Consider the following 23,930-nt stretch of genomic DNA (forward strand, 5'->3'; position numbering starts at 1 on the left):
GGACCATGTTCCTATAATATACTACAAACGTTCCATGACACTCCTATAAGTTTTATAGGTACCGATCGAGTCGAGCACAAAGTACTAACCAACAATAAAAATAGTCACAAGTTTGTCGTCATCTTTCACATCCTTGAACCAATGAAGGAGGTAAATAATAGAAGATGGAGCTTTGTATGTTCTGCTTCATTCAAGTGTGTCCTGATCACATTTTAGCACGAAATGTTCTTTCAGAGGCATATTGGTGAGTATATATATGATATGTATGTACATATGTGAGTATATATATGATATATGGTGAGTATATCGGGATAGGCAGTAGCAGAAGTAAAAAGTATTTTAAAGATCGGTTTATTACATCGTAAATTAAAATCATGTTTTATACTAATACTTGAAAGAACGCTAAAAATATGGCAGCCAGTGTTTTTTGGGTCTGTGCGAAGGAAACTGCAAACATTGACTTGTAAACTTTCAGTTCTAGTTATGTGAAAGGGCTATCACAAATCAAGCATTATATATTTTATAACTAGATAAAATCGATGATTAAACCTCAAAGTGTAAAAGAAAGTAGGCCTCAATGTGGATGATACCAGAAAAATAAAATCATTCCCATTTAGATGGTTGTAGATGCTTAAAATGTTGTGTAAATAAAATAGATCCAGAATTAGAAAACGATTCAAAACCACTTTGATAGAAAAGCAGTGTATAGTTAAAATATGAAACAAGAGAATTAGTAAAATATAACTCTTTTTTATTTTTATTTTTTTTTTTTAAATCACATCAAATTAAAGTTCATACATATACAAATGGCGCTATATATGTAGATAAAAACGTTTAATTACTTACTAAAAATCGAACGTGAAAATAATCTGAAGAAAACATCATAACATTTTCGTGAACACATCTTTGCAAGCAGAATTATTCGAATTTGTTGGAATACTTGCACACTGCACTGTCCACACAAACGTTCCAAATAATTGAAAGACTATTGAGGATTATGAGGAGACGATATTACACGGTCATGTCATGCAGCAGGTACTAATCGAGCATCACTGACACTTTATCAGAAAAATAATCTATAGGATTTAAAAGGATAATTTAGGCAATGATAGTAGGGATTTCAACCTTTCTTACATCTTATCTCAGTCCATTAGGCAAAAATAAAGCATACACCATAAATTAATCAATTGATTTATAATTCGCATGTTAGTTGATCAGGTGGGAGCGCAGGTGACTTCCGCAATTATGTCACAGAAAAAATAGAAAGACGAAGAGCAGCTGAGACATGGTTCTGTTTCTCCCTTCAAAAGCATTTCAAAGTCAGAATACTATCCCCATCCGCAAATGCAAAAAAAAAAAACACAGTCAAACCTGTCATAAAACAAAAAATATATTCCAAGATTGATGGTTTTTTTTGTTTGATTTTATCCCACTTCCCTATGAATATAGTTAACAAAGCGAACAAGCATCATAGCAGTTAAATAAAGCATTCATTCTTGTAAAGGAAATTGACGAACCTCATTTTCATTTTAGCTAAATCTTCACCCTTATTTAAAACCTGAACCTTCAGCCTTATTTAAAACCTGAACCCCTTACAATCATTTATTTAAAAAAAAAAAAATCATATAATACATTTTAGTCATTATTCATGTAAAAGTCGAGATTTTGTTTTTATATTGAATTCAGTGTTTTGAATCATGAGGGTATATCTGGTATAGGGTATATCAAAAGTAAATTAACGCAAGCACAAGCAAGTGGATGAGTTATTTGGATTGACCGGTAAAAGCTAGCCTGAATATGTATGCTATCCGTGTTTTCATAAATTAAAAAAAATTCCCAGCAATTGTTAATCAATAATTAACTCTAGTTTAAGTCTGTGTAACATTACAAAAGACTGATCTACATCACTCTAACAAGGCCTATCTGGACTTACGCAATTGAGCTTTGGGACTCTATCTTCTGGAACTAAATCTTCGAATTCCTCTTGTATTCAAACCTTATAATCCAAAATCCTCAATGCTCTTACTACTTTGTCACAAATAAAATCATACATAAAGTTAAGTTCTTTATGTTCCGTATGTAATCAATCTTGCCCGAACCAGATATCAATCTTTCCATTATAAAATCCCAAATAACTCCAACCCACTAGTTTCTAACCTTGCTTCCTCTTCCATTCCTGACAATTCTCCAAGGATATTTATGATGCAGAAATGCCGGCTTTCTGCTTTGCGATAGAAGCCACTATTGAATGCAATGACAACACGGTAATCTTCAGCGACTCCCAAGCCGTAATACAAAAACTAACAACACCAGGTGCCGCAGAGTCACCCACGGAAGAAAAGTGCAGAAACATGGCTGCTATCATGAAGAAAAGAGGAAGGGCTATAGCTCTGTAGTGGATACCAGGCTTTGTTGGCATAGATGGTAATGAGCATGCTGACAAGTTTGCTAAACTTGGTTGTGCAGAGAACCAGCCTGTTCTACCACTTTCCTACAGAACAGTGAAATCACTAATAAGCTCTTATAGTAAGGACAGAACAAGTGCTAGACACAAAGTTCAAGCGGAAGGAAAGAAGTGGGAGAGCCTAGTGGAAAAGGATAAACGAATCCACGGCAATCTTAGCAGAGCTGGGGGAGTGGATTGTTTTCGGCTAGTAACATTTGCTCCAAAAACACCTCCATCGAATTGGCACCGTAGATTCCCCGAAATGTCCTCTATGCAACATGGGAGACATGGATGGGGACCATCTTTTGGCATGTGTTGGTCTGGAGGATGTTGAGCGAGATGCGGACCAACTAAGAGGAAGAGTAAAATTGTATTAGGCTGTGAGAGGGAAAATGGCGTAATAGCCCACTTCCTGTGGCGTAGGGAAAAAAACAATTCTCCAAGGTGTCTGAAATGAAGATGGCCACGAGACCGTCTAATGTAAAAACGTTATTAGAGTGCTACCAATAGATAGTTTCTCTACATGCCTGCATCATATCATTATGACCTTACATCAGATTTACTGGATGTATTATTATGTACAGTTGTAAATTTCAATAAAAATATTGTGCATTTTGAAATTTTATCGGTTGGGTGTATATAGTTTGTTTCAAATCTTGTCAATTCAATTAACTTTAGCGCTTTATTTTGAATAAATGCAGCATAAATATATTTTTTTAAATTTATTTATTAATATTATAAATATATTAAAAATACATACAATAAGTAAGTAAGTAAAAACGTATACAATGGAATGATACGGACATGTGGAGAATCTACCCATTGATAGAACCTCTAACATTTCTGGAGAAGAAGATCTCGAAACCATCTTCTTTTCAGACAACTAGGAGGATTATCAGGCAATGAGGTCAGGTTTGAAAAATGTGGGTTTGGGTGGCCAAGGAGTTTATCATGGAAGGATAGGAGTCTGGTTCTGGCCAAATCGGCAACATATGCAACATAGAAGTCCTGATAGATGACTTGATTGGTGACAAAGTAAGGAGCATTAAGGATTTTACGAAGGATTTGATTTGGGAGGAATTGGATGGTTTAGTCGAGCCCCAAAGCTCAACTCCGTATGTCCAGATAGACCTTATAGTGCAAGAGCCCAAGAGGAGAATAAAAATAGTTATTTCGCCCCAATTTTTTATTACTTTAATGAAAACTATGTATAATTACATATCAAAATTGATGAGTCTGCCAAGTATACGTAGGGGAATAAAAAATGACGGCTGTTTCAAAAAGTTAATAATAATTAATTTTTCATTCGGAGCTCTATATCGTTTAAACTACCAACAACAATAGAAAATCTAAGAAAATATCATTTAAAGTAGAGTAAATTTGCTAAAATGTAAGCCCTAAAAGAGCTATTTACGTCGAATAGTTCTCGAGACACAGCTTTTAAAAAGCAACATTTCATAAAAATAGATGTTCGGACAAATTTTCATTTGCCAAATTTATGTTCATATGCGAATATCATAAAAACTACTACCCCTACGAAGATACGTGTTATAAACTGTTTTATAGTAAATTTAACTAGCTTTAATTTGAGTGCTGGCAGACATCTGTACGTCCTATATTTTCTGAAATAAAGTTTTTCATAAATCAAACTTATTGTCCGAACAACTATAAATCAAATTATTCTAGCAAATATCATGAAAACTAATATTCCTACTAAGGTAAAGGTCATAAACTACTTTATAGATCATTAAACTAGCTTTAATTTGAGTGCTAATATACATCAATACGTCACATAGTTGAGATATAGACTTCTCAAAATAAATTAATTATCTATTAATCTTTTTAAGAGATATTGCTTTTAAAAAAGCTATATCTCGAGAAATATTGGATGTAAATAGCTCTATTAGGGCTAATATTTCAGCAAATTTACTCTTCTTTAAATAATGTTCTTTTAGATTTTCAAGTGTTGTTGGTAGTTTTTAAGATATAGAGCTCCGAATGAAAAATGAATGTTTTTTAAGGTTTTTATCAGCCGCCATTTTTTTTCTCCCTACCTATACTTGGCAGACTCAGTTTTGACTAGTAATCATACATAGTTTTCATTAAAGTAATAAAACATTGGGGTGAAATAACTTCCTTTTTTTCTTCCCGGCTCTTGTACTATATTATAGTCATGTAGATCAGTATATTGTAGTGGATTGGAAGTTTAGACCTTTTGTTTTCTAAATATATAAGATATCTTCTTCTAGCCTAATGGGCAACATCAGTACAAATTTGAAAAGACATTCTAGGTTTGGATAGATTAACATATATTTAACAAAAATTCTAAAACGAAAGTTTGTCTTTGTTTTATTTCTTTATATAATGAAAAACGGAGTAAACTGGCTGTGATTTACTATCTGGGCCCCATTTCATAATAAAGTACAAACTAATACTATTAGTCTTGTCAATTTAACTTAATGCAATTACACTGACTTGTAAAATAGTAACTTGTACTTTAGTACTTTTTAACTCCTGTAATATCACTAATAGTCCTCCCTATTATGAAAAAAAAGTATTAGTGTAATTAACACGTTGTTTTTATACTTGTATTTTTAACTAATACTATTAGTCTTGTCAATTTAACTTAATGCAATTACACTGACTTGTACATTAGTAACCAGTACTTTAGTACTTTTTAACTCCTGTAATATCACAAATAATCCTCCATAGTATAAAAAAAAAATGTTTAGTGTATTTTTTTTTTTTTTTTATTGATAGATTTATTTATTGATATATATTACAATCTGCCACACAGTTGTGGGCAATAGGTAATAGTGATGAATGATCTCATACATACTAAAATAAAATAAAAAAATTTAAAAAAAAAACTCTGAAAATATATACAAACGAATATACACAAAAGAATAAACAAGATGAACATAATCAAACTATCTGTATGAAAAATAAATACATAAAATAACATAATGATAAAATAATATATACAATATTTACACAATCGACCTGAGGATCCCTGAACCCACTCTATTCCCCACGTGTGAGGGGTAGAGCAGAGCTCAAAAGATCCCAGCGCATCCCTCTCGCCGCATCACTGGTAATGAGCCAGTGGAGACTGAGCAAGTGCGCTAAAGCCGAAACCTTAGTGTAATTAACACGTTGTTTCTATACTTGTATTTTTAACTAATACTATTAGCTTTCATTATGAAACAAGGCCCTGGATGGAGCGTGTGGATACCGACTTTGTTTCTTTGTTTTGTAGGTATAGTGGATTTGAGGTAAGGGACAAATGTGTAGACACGGCTTGGTTAGCTAACCCCGCAATTGATTAGCTTTGCATTTTTTTTTAGTAAGTTAGTGTCCTTTCGGCTTCCGAGGAAAATGCTCGTTTTTTTTACTTCTTGCAACTTGCTTCGAAAAGTACGATTAAAAGTTATTCCGTTTCAGCTTCTAAATTTACTATTGGGTTCATTAATAACAGTTCTATTACGGGTTTGTTTCTGTACAATCAGTTAACACAAACGCTTTCACCTTGCGGTGCCATTAAAATTCAGCACTATTGAGGCTGGATGCAATAGCGAATTCACAACCGGTTAACTTGACCAATTTGCTCAATAACTGACCACCTGGGCCCCCTCATCAACAGTCCACAATTCCAAATACCAAAACCAGATGAGATTTTTTTTGTAATTTAAATTTGTCCTTTCGGATTTTGATTAATTGCTTTAATTACTTTTATAATACACTCCGCTACTATACCATTCAATTAAAAATGATAAATTACATGTTTTCGTACTCAAGCGAGCCACGACTTTTCTGTCCAGTTTCAATCATAAATTCCCATACTCAAATTATACCAAGTGAGTAATCAGTCAGAATTTCTACAGAAGTCCAACCAAAAATTACTTCTTTTTTTTTTAAACTATCTAGAACTAGCGTTTAAATACGGTGTTTTAGCGTAAAGTGACTAAGGTCAGAATTATGTAGTATTTATCCCCACATATATTACCATTATTCACGTAACTCAATTAACTTCTCGGTGTGAGCGATATTATCGTCTAAGGTTTCAATTTACAAAAACATACGTAACTGAAATGAACCACTGTTCCGATTTACAGGCCGAGACGACTTGATTTCTTACACTTCTACTTCTTACACTCAACTCAGTTTTACCTATAGCAATGAAATTCTTCTCCCAAAATTTCAGTAGATTATAAATTCGGCATTTTTATCGTTGAATAAGAAGCATCCGAAAACTGTTCATCCCAGTTTTCTTTGCCTACATAAAAGTTTCCAATTTGCCAATAATATTATCATTTTAATTCTGTAGACATTCCTGGAAGGAACTTGGTTTTATAATTTTATATGAAATATATAGTAAGAGAAAATATTATTTTCGTGAAAAATTTCGAATTTATGTTTCCGATGAAGATAGATGTTCCCTGAGTAAAAAAAACTCTCAAAATGGTATGTGTCTGTGAGTGAACTGCCTAGCTCAAGAATGATAAGTCGTACGAAACTGAAATTATTTATTAAAAGGAGGGTATATACCTCGTGATGAAATCGACCAACAGGAAGGTCGACTTTATAGAATCGATTTTTCACATTTTTCGATTATATCCCAAATGACTTTAACAGTGAATCAATAATAAATTAAGCGCTATTTAATTTCAAATAGGTTTTATCCTAATTGAAATAGCTAGTCTAGGCTTAAATGCCGAATTTTCAAAACATCTTTCTCTAATGCATCTTTAATTTTATTTATTTGGATAAAAAAACAGATATCATCATTAATAATATAAAAATTTATAAACACAAAATATTCAAGAATTTTATGAATAATTAAAGGAGAAAAAAAGGAATATTAAATAAATCTGATTCGAACGGGAAATGCCGAGACTGCACGAACTTTCCCGATCGCATGGCTGCTTCTTTAACATTTATTAAACTTTTGTATTCTTGTAAGGAACAAAATTTAGATAAGTCATTCCCATCTCAAGGGAACCTAAAATACGAATTTTTATAGCGACAAAGAAATGAATACTTTTTGTTCAAAATTTTCGTCTTCTGTAGTCTTTTGTAGATTTTCTTATTTCGCAAATCACAAAAAGATAACTTTAACACGAGCGCACTACGTTTGTGGGTATATCTTTTTAGTGGTGTATTGTTGTAGTCTCCTAGTTTTTATATTAACGGGTTGTCGTAAATAGGAGTAAGAGAGAAATATGTTTTTGTGTTAGTATGAACGTGTACTGTGCAATCGTAGGCAGCTGTTTACAAAATATCTATTTCAAACGAAACGTAATATTCTTTCATCATATGTAACGATTAACCAAAGACAACTTTTAAGCTCTTTAAAGTTCAAAGCAAATATATTAAAAAGAATATAAATAAAAAAACTGTAAATTCAATTAATCTTCATCATCTTACAGATTATAGTTCAGGAACTAAGAAAAAATAATCACATGAATGTATACCACTCAATGCAGCTAACATCTTGCAATTCGTTTAACAAGGGTCTGATTGACAAAAGGTGAAAAAAAAAATCCTCATTTTAGGATTATTTCTTCCAAATCCTTTGCATCTGGGAGAGGGATGTGAATTCCACTGTCTAGAAGCAATTAAGGACGAGACTTGATGAGAATGTTTCTTGAACTTTCTGGTGTATTGGATATCATTGGCTTAACAATTGCTGGATCAACAAAGATTCCACAGCTCTCAGTAGATTGGTAGGTGAGAGGCGTGTCAAGAACTGGCAAGCCTCCAGGATTCAATCGCAATCTGAGAATTTGCTTGGTTACAATGAAGTGCAAAAAACAAAACCATTATTAAAAATTAGTAATCAGTTTCATGGTTCATTCATAGGCGAAGAAATTATCTTCTAACAGAGTTGTCGGATTACCCATAAATTACTTTCAAGTTCTAGACGCACTGGCAAATCTAGAAGTGATGGGAGGAACGGAGTGATGATCACAACTGGGTGAGGAGGATTATGTTTTGTTTTTTTAATTTGATACCAGATTGCCCTAGTGTGTCTTACATGGTTGATATAACAGTTACATTTTTTTTTTTTTTTTTTTTTTTTTTTAACAATTAATGATGGAGAGGTATTGTCTCGTACAAAAGATACCCCTATCTATTTACAACGTCATAATTAGAAAAAAAGGAAGATAAACAAATAGATACAAATAATAATTCTAACACAATGTCCTGCAGCAGCCTGGGCTTCAGTCTTCGGGTTGAGGTTGGGTTTCCCAAGTTCTAGCTCACTGCCCCTTTAAGTGCCAATAAACGGGAGTGGAACTTCATGAACCGTTTCTAATATGATGTGATCTTCGATCGACTCCAGTTTTAATTCCCAACGCAATTGGCTAGGATGATTATGTTTTAAAACGGCCAATGGATTAGGGTCGACACCTTACAAATGTGTTTAAAAATATACAAACATGTAACGTAAAGCTATTATGAAAACGTGTAGTGTTATATAATTTTATAATAAAAATCGTGGGTGTAATGTTGTCGTAACGGTTTTACTCAAGAACTTTTTATAGAAAAATTATTTTTTTGAAATATCGTATATTACATCCTCCATTTTTTTTATTCTAAACAAAATTATTAGTAATATGTCGTATTTTGAATTATATTGAGCATTTTTATATACATTTTGTAATATTGTAAAATTTAAATCCAAAATATTGGTTTAAATCCAACTTAACATAGGAAAATTGTCTTCGCAGTCTTTTTCAAGAAGTAGTTAGGATTTCTTGTAAAAGAGTAGGATTCGTGCAATAATCGACAGGCAAATAATTAGATAGTTGAATGGATTATAAAAGGTATACATTTTTTTTTTTGCAACAATTTTGGAGCAAAATACAATTACAATTATACTGAAAAAAGTTTTGTAAATTATGACATCAAATGGATAATGACAAATCCTCAAGAGTTACAACTACATACAACCTAGTGAAAGGGACTTTGATTCATCCATTATTTCCGGTGTATTAAAGTACACAATTGTTTACCAAAATAACCGGAGAAAATATTAATTAACTTGCGATAATACCAATTAATAATTTCCAATCAATAAATCATCAGGAAGACTTCCAAATACCCTTTAAAGGACTTTATGTGAAGATTCGTGTCAATCCCCATAAGTTAGCGTAATCATCAAAAATATTAAATATTTCAAGTTATGTGATTTGTCTGTTGCATATAATTGTATTTCTCAACTCCTAGATACTTCTAAATATTTTATAAAAAATTAGATACCTAATTCGGATAATTCGGTTCAACAATTACCTCAATAAATTATCAATGAACTGAGCTTGACCAACGTGAAACACGTGCGAGCAGAGCCTGTTTTTCTCTTTCCAGAATACTAAAATCTAGAAAAATTCCTAAGAAAGGCTGCGAGGGTACCTGCGCTCTAGCAGGTACCCTAGAAAGCAGAATGGAGATATTTGAATGGTCCTCTGTACAAATACAGGAGCTATCTGGTGCCTTAACACATGGACGAGGAGAACTAACACTGAACTGATTGCAGAGACTGGTATGACAATATCGCATGATATGAAGGCAAGGAGGTTAAGATGGGCGGGATATGTGCTTCGAAGGAGTCCATCAGTACTCCTCCAAACAACAATGAATGCTATTATAGTTGGCAAGAGACCACGTGGAAAGCCAAAAACCAAATGAATAGACAGAATCAACAAAGATGTGAAAGAGTTGCATGCAGCGAACTGGAAAGCAGTAGTCCAAGACAAGCAGGCGTAGAGAAGGCTGGTTCTGGAGGCCAACGATCAAAAACATGTATAGAGCCAACCAAAAAAATAAATAAATAAAAAAAATTCTAGATACTAATAAGAATTGAGAACACGCTACTTTAACAAATAATATTAACAATAAGTTTTCAGTTAAAAACCATGAGAAAATGGTGAATAAGGAAACTTATTGATAGCATATTTTTTTTTTTTAATACTTTTTATATATTGATAGATATTACAATCTGCCACACAGTTGTGAGCAATAGGTAACAGTGATGAATGATCTCATACATACTAAAATAAAATAAAATAAAATAAATAAATGAATAAAAAAAAAAATAAATAAAAAAAAACTCTCTTAAAATATATACAAACAAAAGAATAAACAAAATGAACATAATCAAACTATCTGTGTGAAAAATAAATAAATAAAATAACATAATGATAAAATAATATAGTCCCTAGTCTCATTTACACTCTAATATACAATATTTACAAAATCGACCTGAGGATCCCTGAGCCCACTCTATCCCCCACGTGTGAGGGGTAGAGCAGAGCTCAAAAGATCCCAGCGCATCCCTCTCACCGCGTCACTAGTACGAAAGCATATATTAAAAAAAAAAAGAAAGAAAATTATCCAAAAATATTTTTTATTTCCTTTAAATGCATACTTCTATATTTTTCATAATACTTATTATTTTTACATTTGCAGATTTTTAAAATAAGATAATGTTTGTTTGTTTAATCTATAAACAATGTCTTATATAACAAAACACTTCGGTAGAAAGACATGCTTCGAAACACTTAAAGCCCATTATCAGTTAGAGAATAGACTACTAAACTATTAAGATACAACGTGCTTGCAACCGAAAAATAAGTTATTGCTACCTAGAATGTTTATTATAGCATAGTCTGAAAAGTATATGCATAATTAGTTGTGAGAAACTGATAGGGTAGAGAAAGCTTACCCAACACCATTGAGTTATGATGAAGATTTTAATTTAAAAATAGGAAAACAATTTATATTCTCATCGCATAAAATTAAACAAGCACTTTTGACGATTTAGAAATACGTAAGTAATTACTTGCAAAAAATATGATTGAATATTAATTTTATTAATGCTAGACCCATGTCTAGTCTCCATACAAATGATTTAATATTACACGGATATATGCATAAAAGAAAAACCACCAAATGCTCCCACAGTTAATTTTTCAGGAGTTTCCTAAGAAAATTAATCAGTCAGGATCATATTCTATGCTACGATTTGTTTGGTTTACGGTGACAAAAAGATATTTTCCCATGGTAAGGGTGATGGGGAACTCCCCTCCAAGTTCTCGGCTCAGAAAACCTACCCTCTATTCGTTTGTCTGAGTGTGTCGTTTACATTGAATACATAGTAGCTTCCAAATGAAGTAGAATGATACCAAATTCATTCAAAAGCTTAGATGGTGAATAGCATCATAAATCATTACCAAGGATACGATTTTATAATAGAAATTTGGTTGTATTTAAGGCATCATTTTTTACGACATGAATTGGACATACAGAAATTAAGTTTAAAAAGATAATGAATGCAAATCCGTTCTTATTTGTAGGAATATTTTTATTTATTTTATTTCCTACGTGCTTATCGTCAAATTTTTTAGAACTATAATTTCTCTAACAGATAATCTTTTACTTCCGAATCTACGCCTTTTAACCCAATCATATATCTGTACTGATCTTTTTATTTAAACTTAAATAGTACTTAATAGCTCAAGCTTTGCCAATCACACTTTTTCATTTTTATACCTAGACTTGAAGTTGATCAAGCAGAACAACAAAAAATATATATATATATATTCAAGATTGAGTTTTATAGAGGAAGGGTTATGTCGGTATCGTTAATAACAACAGTTACTATAAAAATAAAACTGTACCAATACAACCCATGGACTGTCAGGGGTTCACTACTTTTTAAGGAAGCACTGTTACTAGACCAATGGTTGTGAAAGGAGAGGATTTGTCAGAATAACAATCGATCGCCATTCCCCTCCCCCCAATTAAAGTTACTCACTTTATGGACCCACAGGGTTGACTAACGGCTACAGTCACAGAATAAATAATTATCTGCCATAGCCGGATTCAAACCTGGGTCCTTGGAGTTAGTAGCACGGTGCCTTACCACTGAGATATCCTATTCCCTCAATAATTACTATTATCTTTAAATAAATAAAAACTTCTTAGTAATTACTCCCTCCACAGCAAGAAAACAATATTTATTCGATTATCGATTTAGTAAGATTACTCAATTTAATTTTTTTTTCAATGGATTGGCAGGTACATAACAATAACCTTGAATCCTAATCATCATCTAAATGAATTTGTGAATATTGAAGTTAACCTTAAGCTTTCATCAGAATACAAATTTCAATTTCTTGAAATAAACTTGTAATTTGCATTAACTTTCAATATTAAAAAAATAATGACATATCAGGTTACCATCTTAACTTAACTATTCAAGAACACAATTTGATTATTTAGAGGAACAATCTGCAATGAATGCATCCATAAATCCAACATTCGAATACATTAAGACCATAAGCAAACGAATTTCTTAAATACTAATTATCTGTTTTGGAATCATCTAGGATAAAGTAAATGCACAGAAAAAAAATGAGTAGTCGAATCTGTATTAAGATCATTATGAGGTAGGAATGCCCAATATTACAAAACTCTATATAATTTATTTATTGTTATTTACAACTGTATACAAATATATACAACAAATAAATTTTGCTGTAGGTGATATAGTGACATGATACAAACATGTGGAGAATCTACCTATTGATAGAACTTCAATAACATTTTTAGAGCAGAAGATCTCGAGGTCATATTCTTTTCAGACGCCTAGGAGGATTATTAGGTAATGAAGGAGAAGCCAGGTTAGAAACAAGGGGGTTTGGAAGTTTATCATGGAAGGATTGGTATCTGGTTCTGGCCAAATCGGCTACATATGGAACATTGAGGTCTTGATGGATGACTAGATTTGTGAGAAAGTAAAGTAAAATTTTGGACTGTAAGGATTGGATTCTAGATTTGATAGGAAATATTAATAAGGATTGGTAACAAAGAATATAGTATCTTATTTCAAATATTTTTCTTATTCTAATATTTTGAATTCTTCTTCAGACAGACATAGAAGAGGACCCATAGAGCAGGTGTACGAAATATCAGGTATAATATAATGTACCCTTCTTGGAGGCAACTAAAATAGAATAACTGATATTAACGATTCCCGCCTGGATCAGTTAATATTTATTTTTTCGACGGTCATGAGAAATGAATCTTGACGTTCTCACTCAAAGCAAGTTCTCAATGGATGATCTATACTTTATGGAACTTTTTCTATCTAACCTTTTTTATGGAGGAAAAATGTAAATTCCAAAAGAAGATGTCTATTTATACGTACACCAGCTGTCAGTAAAATATATATATATATATATATATACAGTCTTCAGTTGGAATGCAATACAGTTCAGTTCGCTATACCTTTGCCAATAGTGGTACGATTTTGAGGATTTTTGTTTTATATTGTAGTTTTTAAATAATTTGAAAAAATATATATATATTTTTTTTTTTATTCTAAAGCCTTTCTCAATAAACGGGCTATCTAACAAAAATGGATTTTTAAAACTAAATTGGAAATTCTTCTCTAGGGTGTATAGTTTTCTAGTATTTCGAAATAAAATAGTTTTTTATAACCACTTAGAATAGGTATTTTCTCGAACCCAACCGTACTACACTACAACAGCCATGCAAGGACATCCTTAAAATATTTCAGCTGTAAAGACAGTTTCATAGCAAGATTACGGACAGGTGCTTACGCAAGCTTTTCATTATATGGTTACTGATCCGTTCCTATGGGACATATCGTCCTGCTATATTATCTTCTCCAATAAACCAATCTAACACAAAAGGAGTTCTTCAAATACGACTAGTAGTTCTTGAGGTTTATGCGTTTAAATAGGCATGACAGGAAACCCAAAAAGGAGAATCTTAGAGGTAATCCACATTACTAAAAACGTATACAAAACTAAAACAAAAAACCTAAGTATGCAGATATAATAAATAGGCTTGGCGTATAAGTATAGACTGATGGAAACAGATAAATCATTTAATAATATATTTTCTCCGATTTAAAAAAGTGATATTTAATTTTAATGAATAAATTTGTTTAAAAAAAAATTTAATTTAATTTAATGCAGATATATAAACAGGGAGGTATTCAAACAGCATAAAAGCTTAGTGATAAGTCCAAAGAGACAATTCCTTGGAGTAACATGACATTATTTTGTGCTTAAGGGGCAGATGGAAGGTAACAATACTCTTTGATATTGTAATTGATAAAAATTGTTATAATAAATGTTTTTTTTAAAAAATTATTTATTGATATTTACAACTGTATAAAAAATACAAGTAAATTTGATCATAATGACATAATGATATGATACAGCATGTAGAGAAACTACCCAGTAGTAGAACTCTAAAAACAGTTTACAATATAAGGTCACGAGGCCATCTTCTTTTCAGGCACCTCGGAGGATTGCCCGTAGGAATGGAAGAGGAAGCAAGGTTAGAAACTAGAGGGTGGTTAGGTAGTTTATTATGGAAGGAATAATATCGGGTTCGGGCTAGATCGGTTACATAAGGAACATTTAGGTCTTTATGGATGGTTTTATTAGTAACAAAATAAGGAGCATTGAGGATTTTACGAAGGATTTTGGATTGTAAAGATTGGATGCGAGAGGAATTCGAAGGTTTAGTGGAGCCCTAAAGCTCAACTCCGTATGTCCAGATGGCCCTTATTATTGTCATGTAGATCAGTTTTTTTTAATGAGATGGAAGTTTAGACCATTTGTCTAGTAAGTGCTGTAATAGTCGGAATCTGCGTGCAGTTTCCTATCTTTTCAGTCTTGTGTGAGGATTCCAGGTTAGTCGTTTGTCAAGATGTAGTCCAAGATAACGAATCTGTTCTACAGGGGTAAGAGCCACATTATTAAAGTATACTGTAGGGCAGTCGGCAGGTTTACGACGAAGAGTAAATGTGATTTGTTGGGATTTATTTTTGTCCTCCAATTATAATAAATGTTAAAAACTAGTGAACAATTTTCACTTAGCACCCTAAATACGACCTTCAGTACTGCGTAGGTTGGCAGGTTCTAACTATTTTTGTGATTTTCGAAAAAAATGTAAAGACCAAAAGGCGAAAATTATGAACAAATAATTTTTAATTTGCTATAAAATTCCCATTTTAGAATTTCTTGAGGTGGGAGAAATTAATATAAATTTTGTACCTGAAAAATAATACAACACTTAAACAAAAATAAAGAAGTCGTAATCCAATCGGGGATGTTCGGGGAGTCTCGGCTTTTACTGTCTGAATTAAGTACCTCTTTCTTTTTTCTTCCTTATAGCACAAGAATGAAAAAAAAGTGAAAAAAAAAGGCAGTTATTTCACCCCAATTTTTTATTACTTCAATGAAAACTATGTGTAATTACTCCATATCTTAAAAAATATCAACAACACTAGAAAAACTAACAGAACATCATTTACAGAAGAGTAAATTTACTAGAATATGAACCCGAATTAGAGGTATTTACGATCAATAATTCTCGAGATATAGCTTTTTAAAAAGAAACATTTCATAAAAAATGCACTGAAAAATTACTAGGTAGTGATTTTATTTTGAGAAATCAATATCTCAAAAACCATTAGACATACAAATACGTATGAGCACTCAAATGACAGCTTGTTTAATGTACTACTAATTAGTTTCTGATAGTACAAGAGTCCAAGAGGAGAAAAAATCAGTTAATTCACCCCAATTTTTTATTACTTAATTGAAAACTAGCTATAATTACTAGTCAAAATTGATGAGTCTGCCAAGTATAGGTAGGGGGAATAAAAAATGGCTGCTGTTTCAAAACGTTAAAAATAATTATTTTTTTATTCGGAGCTCTATATCTTTACAACTACCAACAACAATAGAAAATTTAAGAGAGCATCATTTAAAGTAGAGTAAATTTGGTTAAATGTAAGCCCTATTAGAGCTATTTACGTTCAATAGTTCTAGAGATATAGCTTTTTAAAAAGCAACGTTTCATAAAAATGTTGTATGGAACGTACTGAAATATGAGTAGTTAGTTAATTTATTTTGATTTATGAAAAACAACAACAATGAGACGTACAGGTGTCCACCATCACTCGTGTTAAATCTAGTTAAATGTACTATAAAATAGTTTTTAACGTTTATCTTCGTAGGAGTTGAAGTTTTTATAATATTTGACAAAATAAATTTACAAAATTTTGATTTCTAGTTCCGATAAATTTTTTGTATTTATGAAAAACAATATCTCGGGAAGTATAAGACGTACAGTTAATCAGGTGCGTCTGAAAATAAAGGTAATTTAACTTACTATAAAGAAGTTTATTACACGTATCTTTGTAGGGGTAGTAGTTTTTATGATATTCGTAAATGAATATGAATTTCGCACATGAAATTTTGTCCAACAAATTTATTTTAGCAAATATTACGAAATGCGACTCCTGCGAATGTGTCATAAACTACTTTATAGTACGTTAAATTAGCTTTAATTTGAGTGTTAATAGACATCTATACCTCGAATGGTTAGCGAGATACAGATATTGATTTCTCTTGTGCTAGTTATTCATCAAATTGTTTAATATCTTGTATGTATCCATTACTTATTATTGCTAACAATGAGAACTGTCAATTTTTTTCAAATGATTAAAATAAAATTGTCATTTAAAAGCCCTGTCAGAATATTTAAATAAGGATAGGATTGTAAAAAATTTAATTCTGCATTGACATGGCGTGTTTAATCAAAATCGTAAGAGTCGTTTTCGATAAAATCGATTCTAGACACTTCGGTCGATTTTAGCGAAAATATTACTGTCACACCCCAAGCGTATGCCCGCCATAAATATGTAATTTTAGTTTCTTAAGCCCTTTTGTTTTTGAGTTAGGTTGTTCACAAACCATTGTGCGAAACTTGTTTATTTGGACTTCAGGGTCATCGAAAGGTGTATTAAATAATATTCTAAAGGAAGTTTTGTCACCTAACCATCTTAATACATAATTATTTTCTTTTTTTCGGTTTGCTCTACAGACTTAATACATCTTTACCCGCCCAAACCAGCCTTCTCGTCTTCCTAACTTGGGCTACTGCTTTCCAGTTTTCTGCATGCAGCTCTTTCGCATCTTTGTTGATTTTGTCCATCCAGCTGGTTTTTGGACTCCCACGTTGATCGAGCTAGATGTTCCGCCGATCTTAACCTCCTTGCCGTCTGCATGCAGTCCACTGTTGGTTCTTCTCTTCCATGTGTTAAGGCTCTGATCTCAGATCGCTCTTGTAATTGTACAGAGGACTTCTCTCGATTCCGCTTTATAGGGTACCTGTTAGAGCCCAGGTCTCGCAGCCGTGTATGAGAGTTTTTTATTATTTAATTTTTTTTATTAACATAACTATTAATTAATTAAGCGCCTGGAATTGAAGAAACGGCATGAAACCCTCCACTACCACCCTCCATGGTAGCCTTACTTATCTGACTTTTTAAACAGACAATTATAGCGAGTAGATTGATGGATATACTACATGTCACAATTTCACATGAGGATATCATAACACAAAAAAAAAAGGAAATCCTTTCCCGACGGACCCGCCCCACTATGACCCCCAGGGAGCAACGGTCCTATATCACTTATCATGGCATTGTACAGCCTTGGATTCAGATTTTTAGACATTTTTCGGGATTTCGGTATTCTTGACAGAGAGAAGCAGGCTCTGTTCGCATTTTTTAATTCATAAATATATTAAAATAATCGTTCAATTTATACTTGTGAGTTTTTCAAATACGAACAACGTTAAAAAATTTTTCACAGTATTCAATTTAAAATTTCATTTAATTAAAAAGTTTTAATTAGTATACAGGTTTTTATCAGTATATTTTCCATATAATTAAATACTTTTGTCTCCTAAGGGTACAGTTCAAAAATTAATTGTAAAATAAACTGTGAATTATATAACATTTAACACGCTACTAAAGAACATTTAAAAAATTAAAAAGTACTTTGTAAGGAAGTACTGTTACTTGACCAACGGTCGTGTAAGGAGGTGAACTGATTAGAATCACACTCCACCGCCAGATTTTTACCCAATTTATGAGGCTCGGTGGCCCCCAGGAAAAATTTACTGCTACCATTACCCCTCATGGAACATTTACCGAACCTCAAATACTGATCATGTAAATAGCATCACTTTTATTATCATAATAATACTGCATTATTTTGTGAATGGACGATTCTTTAATTCTTATTTGTTTGAATAGCGAACTAACAAATCAAAATTTGAAAAAAAAACAAAAAAACATCGTACTATAACATCAAACACGGTAAAAAGATACGTTATAACACAAGTTCAGTAAAAAAATAAATTCTAGCATTACAAAACAAAGGTAATCTTTTTATTCTTTTTTTTTTTAATTAAAAAAAAATAGTCTCGTAAAATACGAAAAAATATAGGAATTATTTTCTCAAATTGTAGGAGTTAAACGTGAAAACGTTTAGTTTAAAAACGATTATAGGCATTAAATGAGATTAATAGATAAAGAAAACCCAAATGAGTACTACACATGTCAAATACAGATGTGTATTAAAGATGTAATACCTCCAACAAATGTAGAAATTTATCATCCTGATAATATCGAAAATCTACGTGACCGTACAAAGGTTTCAAAAAACGTATTTTTGATGGTCAAGAAAAATCTTCATTTATTTATAATTATCATTGCATTGCAGTTTTAAAATTATTTGAAGAAATATATTTTTTATAATCCTAATATGCGGTTCATCTAACAAAAAAAGGAGTTTTTCGAATCAGACAGGCATTTTTTTATCTAGGAAGTATATTCTTCGAATTTTTGAAAATCAAGAATTAAAAAAAAATTATGTTAATTATAAATTATTGTAGAGAGCGGGATAGCTCAGTGGTAAGGGAATGTGCTATTAACTACAAGGATCCGGGTTCGAATCTGACTGGGGCAGATAATTATTTATTCTGTTACTTTAGCCTTGAGTCAACCCTTTGGGTTCAGGAGACCCCCTCCCCCGGGTTTCACACATCATCATAAAGTGGGGAAAAAATCTGGCGATCGAGCGTGATTCTGACCAAGTCACCTCCTTGCACAACCGTTGGTCTATTATCAGTATATGGACTGTAACGGTAAAGATTTATTATTTATAAATTAATGTTATCTCATTGAATATGATTATTGAAAAGGAAAAAAATAAGAAATCAACTCTCCTAAAAATAGGCTCCTATATATGTAGCGTGAATTAACTTGAGGTAGGAATAAATTATGCAGCACAAAAGCGAGAATGAATGTTTAAGTGAAAATGTTTCGTGAAACCTTTCTTATTAGAGATATATTATATTTTACAATTTTCTAAACATTGAACCATATAAAAATGTCAGTAAACTATACTGCTGATATAATTATATTCACATGTAATCAAATTGTGGTGGCCAGATTATTAATGTCTTCAGCGGCAATAGTCGACGTTAGAGACGGGTTTGCCACTGCCGAAACTATTATCAACATTTTTAATCCTCTTTTAAATTTTTTTAAAATCTATTTTTATTTATAACTCATTTAATGTTTCATTATTTCACATTGGTTTCAATTGCAAACCCATTTTAAACCTCTCGCCATCATCTAATCATAGATCAATTACTAACAATGAATAATTAATAACTAGGTGTGTTTTTCGATGTCTAAAACTGAATATTTCTGTTCATTATAATTGTTGAATCCATTGTTTAATATTTAAGTATAAATATTGTTGTTTAGACTAATAAAGAGTGTACTTAACGATTCATTTTTATCATTATAATAGAAACACCAAATATTTTCAATTCTTAAAATCACTGAAAATGTCTTTAATGGCAATTAGAATTGATTTTGCAATGAATAAAAACTGATTCATGATATAAACAATATTTTATTCCTTTTTTTAATTCTATAAAAAATGGAATACAATTTTTTGTTTTTGAAATAATAAAATAATAGAATTTATATGGGACCATTTACTATGTGACTATGATCAAGGTTATCAAGCAGAAAATTTAACTGTTTTTAAATGGTATAATCCTATAGATCTTTTAATCGTTATGTTTGCTATATGATTGCATTGAATTAGTGGATAAAAGAAGATTAGCATACACTAAAAACTTATGACTATTTTGTTTTTAACTGATTATACATTTAATTGTATAATTAAATTGTTACATGTATTTGATACATAATATTAAACTCCAAATATTTCTAAACATTTTATAAAAATAAAATGGATACTTTCCGAGCAGGTAAGGTAATATACAGGGAAAGTAGTTTTAAAATAGGGTTCTCAAACCCTTTTCCCTCTTGTACTTTGGCTGGTTGAGACCGACCACGTGGGCGCGACTTACCACTCCACAATTCACGGCCCACACGTCTCACCAGAACCTGCTCAACACTTAAACGATTGACATCAAATGAAATTCAAATACAACCGTTAAAAAATATTTCACAGCAGGTTTTCCAAAGGATAACAAAATTCATGACATTAAGTCGTAAAAACAGTTATTAATAATATATATATACCTTCCAAACCTAAAAAAAAAGAAGAAAATAAATTTAAAAAACTAATTTTCTCTAACTAATAAAGTTTTATATATTTATCCATTAACTGACTCTATAATCCCAAATCCGGGCATTGAATCACATCTTTCCGTGAACACGATAGCTCACAGGTTAATCGGATAAACAAGTCTATTAAATCTAAAATTGTAAATGAGTTTTAAATACCAAAAAATCCCCAAATATATAGTTTTAAATCTATTCAAACATAAATCTGAATTTTTTTTTTCAACTACACAATAAAATATATCCAATTATTATTGTTTACAATAAAAAATCAAATTGCCTTTTCATATAAAACATTTTGGAATTTATGCAAAATCACAACCCATAATATAAACATAAATAATTCGAACTAAAAATGTAAGTATTGTCAATTATAAATTGTCGTCCAAGTTCAATATTTAAATTAAACTAAAATATATTATTATTGCTTATAACACTACGTAATAAATTGTTCATTTAAAATAATTATTTAAATTTTGTACATATGAAAAGTAAAACAATTTTCAAAACTCAAATCTTCTTTCAACTTTTTTTTTCAGAATTTTATATTTTACCTTAGAAACGTATTTCGATCGGTCTTAGCAATGAGTGTGGGAAATATTTTTCTCTCACATTAAAATAATTAACATGAATTATCTGTAGGCATTAATGAAAAAAATATATTATATACAGTAAACTATATCTAAGTATAACAAAATATAGGTAAATTATTCAAAATATATATAATTTTAATATTTATGAGTATAAATTGCTTTATTTAACAGCGAGCTGATTACTGTTTGCCAAGAACTAAATATTTATTGCAGAGGATAAACACGAAGAAGATGATAGCACACGGGTAAGTTAAAATGATTCACATGAAAGCAATATCCTAGTATCTAAATGAATATTCAATTTATAACTTATGTTTTATTAATTTTGTGGGTTTTTAAAAAAGTTCAAACTGTTTACAAATTATAAATAAATATAAAATAAAATAAAATTCATATCACATAAATGGATACATGTTATTAATGGAAATAGCTAACAGACTAACAATGATAGACAGACACTTAGATGAATTTTTCTATTTTCTTAAGACAAGGCTAACAAATTTAAGGTAAAAGGTATTAATGAAATCAACAATTGAAATAAATCAATCTACATTTTAAAACAGTTTTTACGTTTTTGTAGCACATACACACCAATATTGGGCCTAACAGTAATTTAAGTACTACAGGGAGACCCGGAGACCACTAAAAAAACTTGAGGCCAATTCTACACCTCGATCGAGACAAAAACTATCCCAACAAGCAACGGCCGATTTTAGCAATTCTCCAGCTTTTATTTTAAAATCCTTTTATCTCTTCCAAAAATGACCTTTCACGAAACCTGACGATTCTCAGTTAATAAATAACATCAGAAATTGATCTTCTTGTTGGGCTAAAAAACAAGAATATTTCTCTGGATTTACAGAACTCCATCTTTCTAATTTTTTGAACAGTTTAACGATTTAATTTAAAAAAAAAAATTAAAGTTGATTTCTTACGAAACCGTTAAAAATTGGAGGATGTATAACAGAGAGCCCTTTCGTTAAAATTGATATGTAGAATCGACCCCCGAAGTTTCCTGGTTTTTATCTGAAACATCCTGCGTATGGACAAACACACACATACAACGTCGCTCAAAATACCGAGCTAAATATTTCTGTTTAAAATAAGGAAAAAGCGTTAGATGGAATTATATTTTCAGTTCGATTTGAAGAAGATAAAAAAAATAAATAAATAAAAAAAAAAAAAACAGAAAAAAGGGGGACTTCTGAGATAAGAATTTTATCCGGTGAGTTCAGAGTGGATTTGATGGTACACGAATGCATCTTTATAAATATTTTAATGTTTGACATAAAAAATTGTAATAATTTTTGGGCGTGTAATTACACCAATAGCATATACATGAAAAAAAATTTTTTTGATCAATCAAGTATTTAATTTTGTGGGGGAGGAGGGAGAAGTATCAACCACGGTGTTATAAAACATTTATTTTATTTTGAATATTAAATTGTAACAATTTATAAGACATAATAAATACGTAAGTATAAGTGAGAACACGAGAAATAGTTAGGTCTTGTTCCTAAAGTTTGGGTCCGATCTTTAGAAAGATTGTATCAAATATGTTGTAATAAAAAGCATTATTTACATATACCTACTTCATATAGACAGTAATAAAAACTGAGAGCAATATAGTGTGACGGCTAAGATATAGGAACAGGTGCTGCATCGTCGAGACTTTACTGTCTTAAATAAAGGGAAACTGAAATCGGATGTTCCCAAGCCTGTCATTAGGTCGGGCAGCGTGGTGCAGTGCAAAAATGAAACATTAAGAACAATGTGTTAAATTATTTATTCAGGATTATCAATAATTACGGAATTGTAATGTAAATTTTGAAAACAGACTCCTAGAAGACCAATAGGTGCTTTATTAACTTATTCCAAATCACTTTGGAATTCGTTAATAATTTTTCAATTTCACAGCTGTTTTTTTTTTCCCCAGCTTTACAATTTTTCCTCACAGTAATAATAATTAAAAATTAAAGTATAATTCAAATGATGGCTAAAAGCCACATGTTGTTCCCTACTGGCAAGATGCCGGTACTACAACCACGAATGCAATTGTTACAATTCCGTAAAACCAAAACTACTAATGAACATACAATTCCTACCTTCAATAGATCTGCCGCCAAAACTCGTTTCACGTCTTGGATCCGTTGACACACGACCCTCTTGAGCATGTTGGTCCCAGATTTAGTTGTTGGAGGCAATGGCCTATTGGATTGGGAAAAACAGTGGACGATCCCAAGGTCAGTACATCACTGTGAAAATCACTACTCGAACGAGGTGAAAGGCCTGAAGATATTCGCAGCACTGTTGCCTGATCCTGCTTGGGCCCATGACAGGTAGCCACTGGCTGCCTTCCTAGCTCCAGCTGTGGAGGGGG

The 23,930-nt window shown here is 31.5% G+C and overlaps 1 protein-coding gene across 5 annotated transcripts in view; it reads right to left on the reverse strand.

Annotated features, from left to right (window-relative positions):
- The window catches only part of LOC106681419 (solute carrier family 41 member 1), a 197,404-nt gene that overhangs the window by 99,648 nt on the left and 73,826 nt on the right, over positions 1-23,930 (reverse strand). For 2 of the 5 annotated variants that reach the window (XM_014421733.3, XM_014421735.3), the window contains exon 1: positions 23,656-23,879. The exons of 2 other annotated variants lie outside the window; for them this stretch is intronic. Coding sequence is in view for 1 of the 3 variants with exons in the window: in XM_014421730.3 (XP_014277216.1) it covers positions 847-904 (58 nt within the window). In the remaining 2 variants the exon portion in view is untranslated. Of the gene's footprint in view, positions 1-846; positions 989-23,655; positions 23,880-23,930 lie in introns of those variants that run through there. One more of the 5 variants, XM_014421730.3, reaches the window with a different exon arrangement.

This window comes from Halyomorpha halys, unplaced genomic scaffold (assembly GCF_000696795.3).
Source record: "Halyomorpha halys isolate HHAL.00 unplaced genomic scaffold, Hhal_1.1 Scaffold337.1, whole genome shotgun sequence".
Classification (NCBI taxonomy): domain Eukaryota; kingdom Metazoa; phylum Arthropoda; class Insecta; order Hemiptera; family Pentatomidae; genus Halyomorpha; species Halyomorpha halys.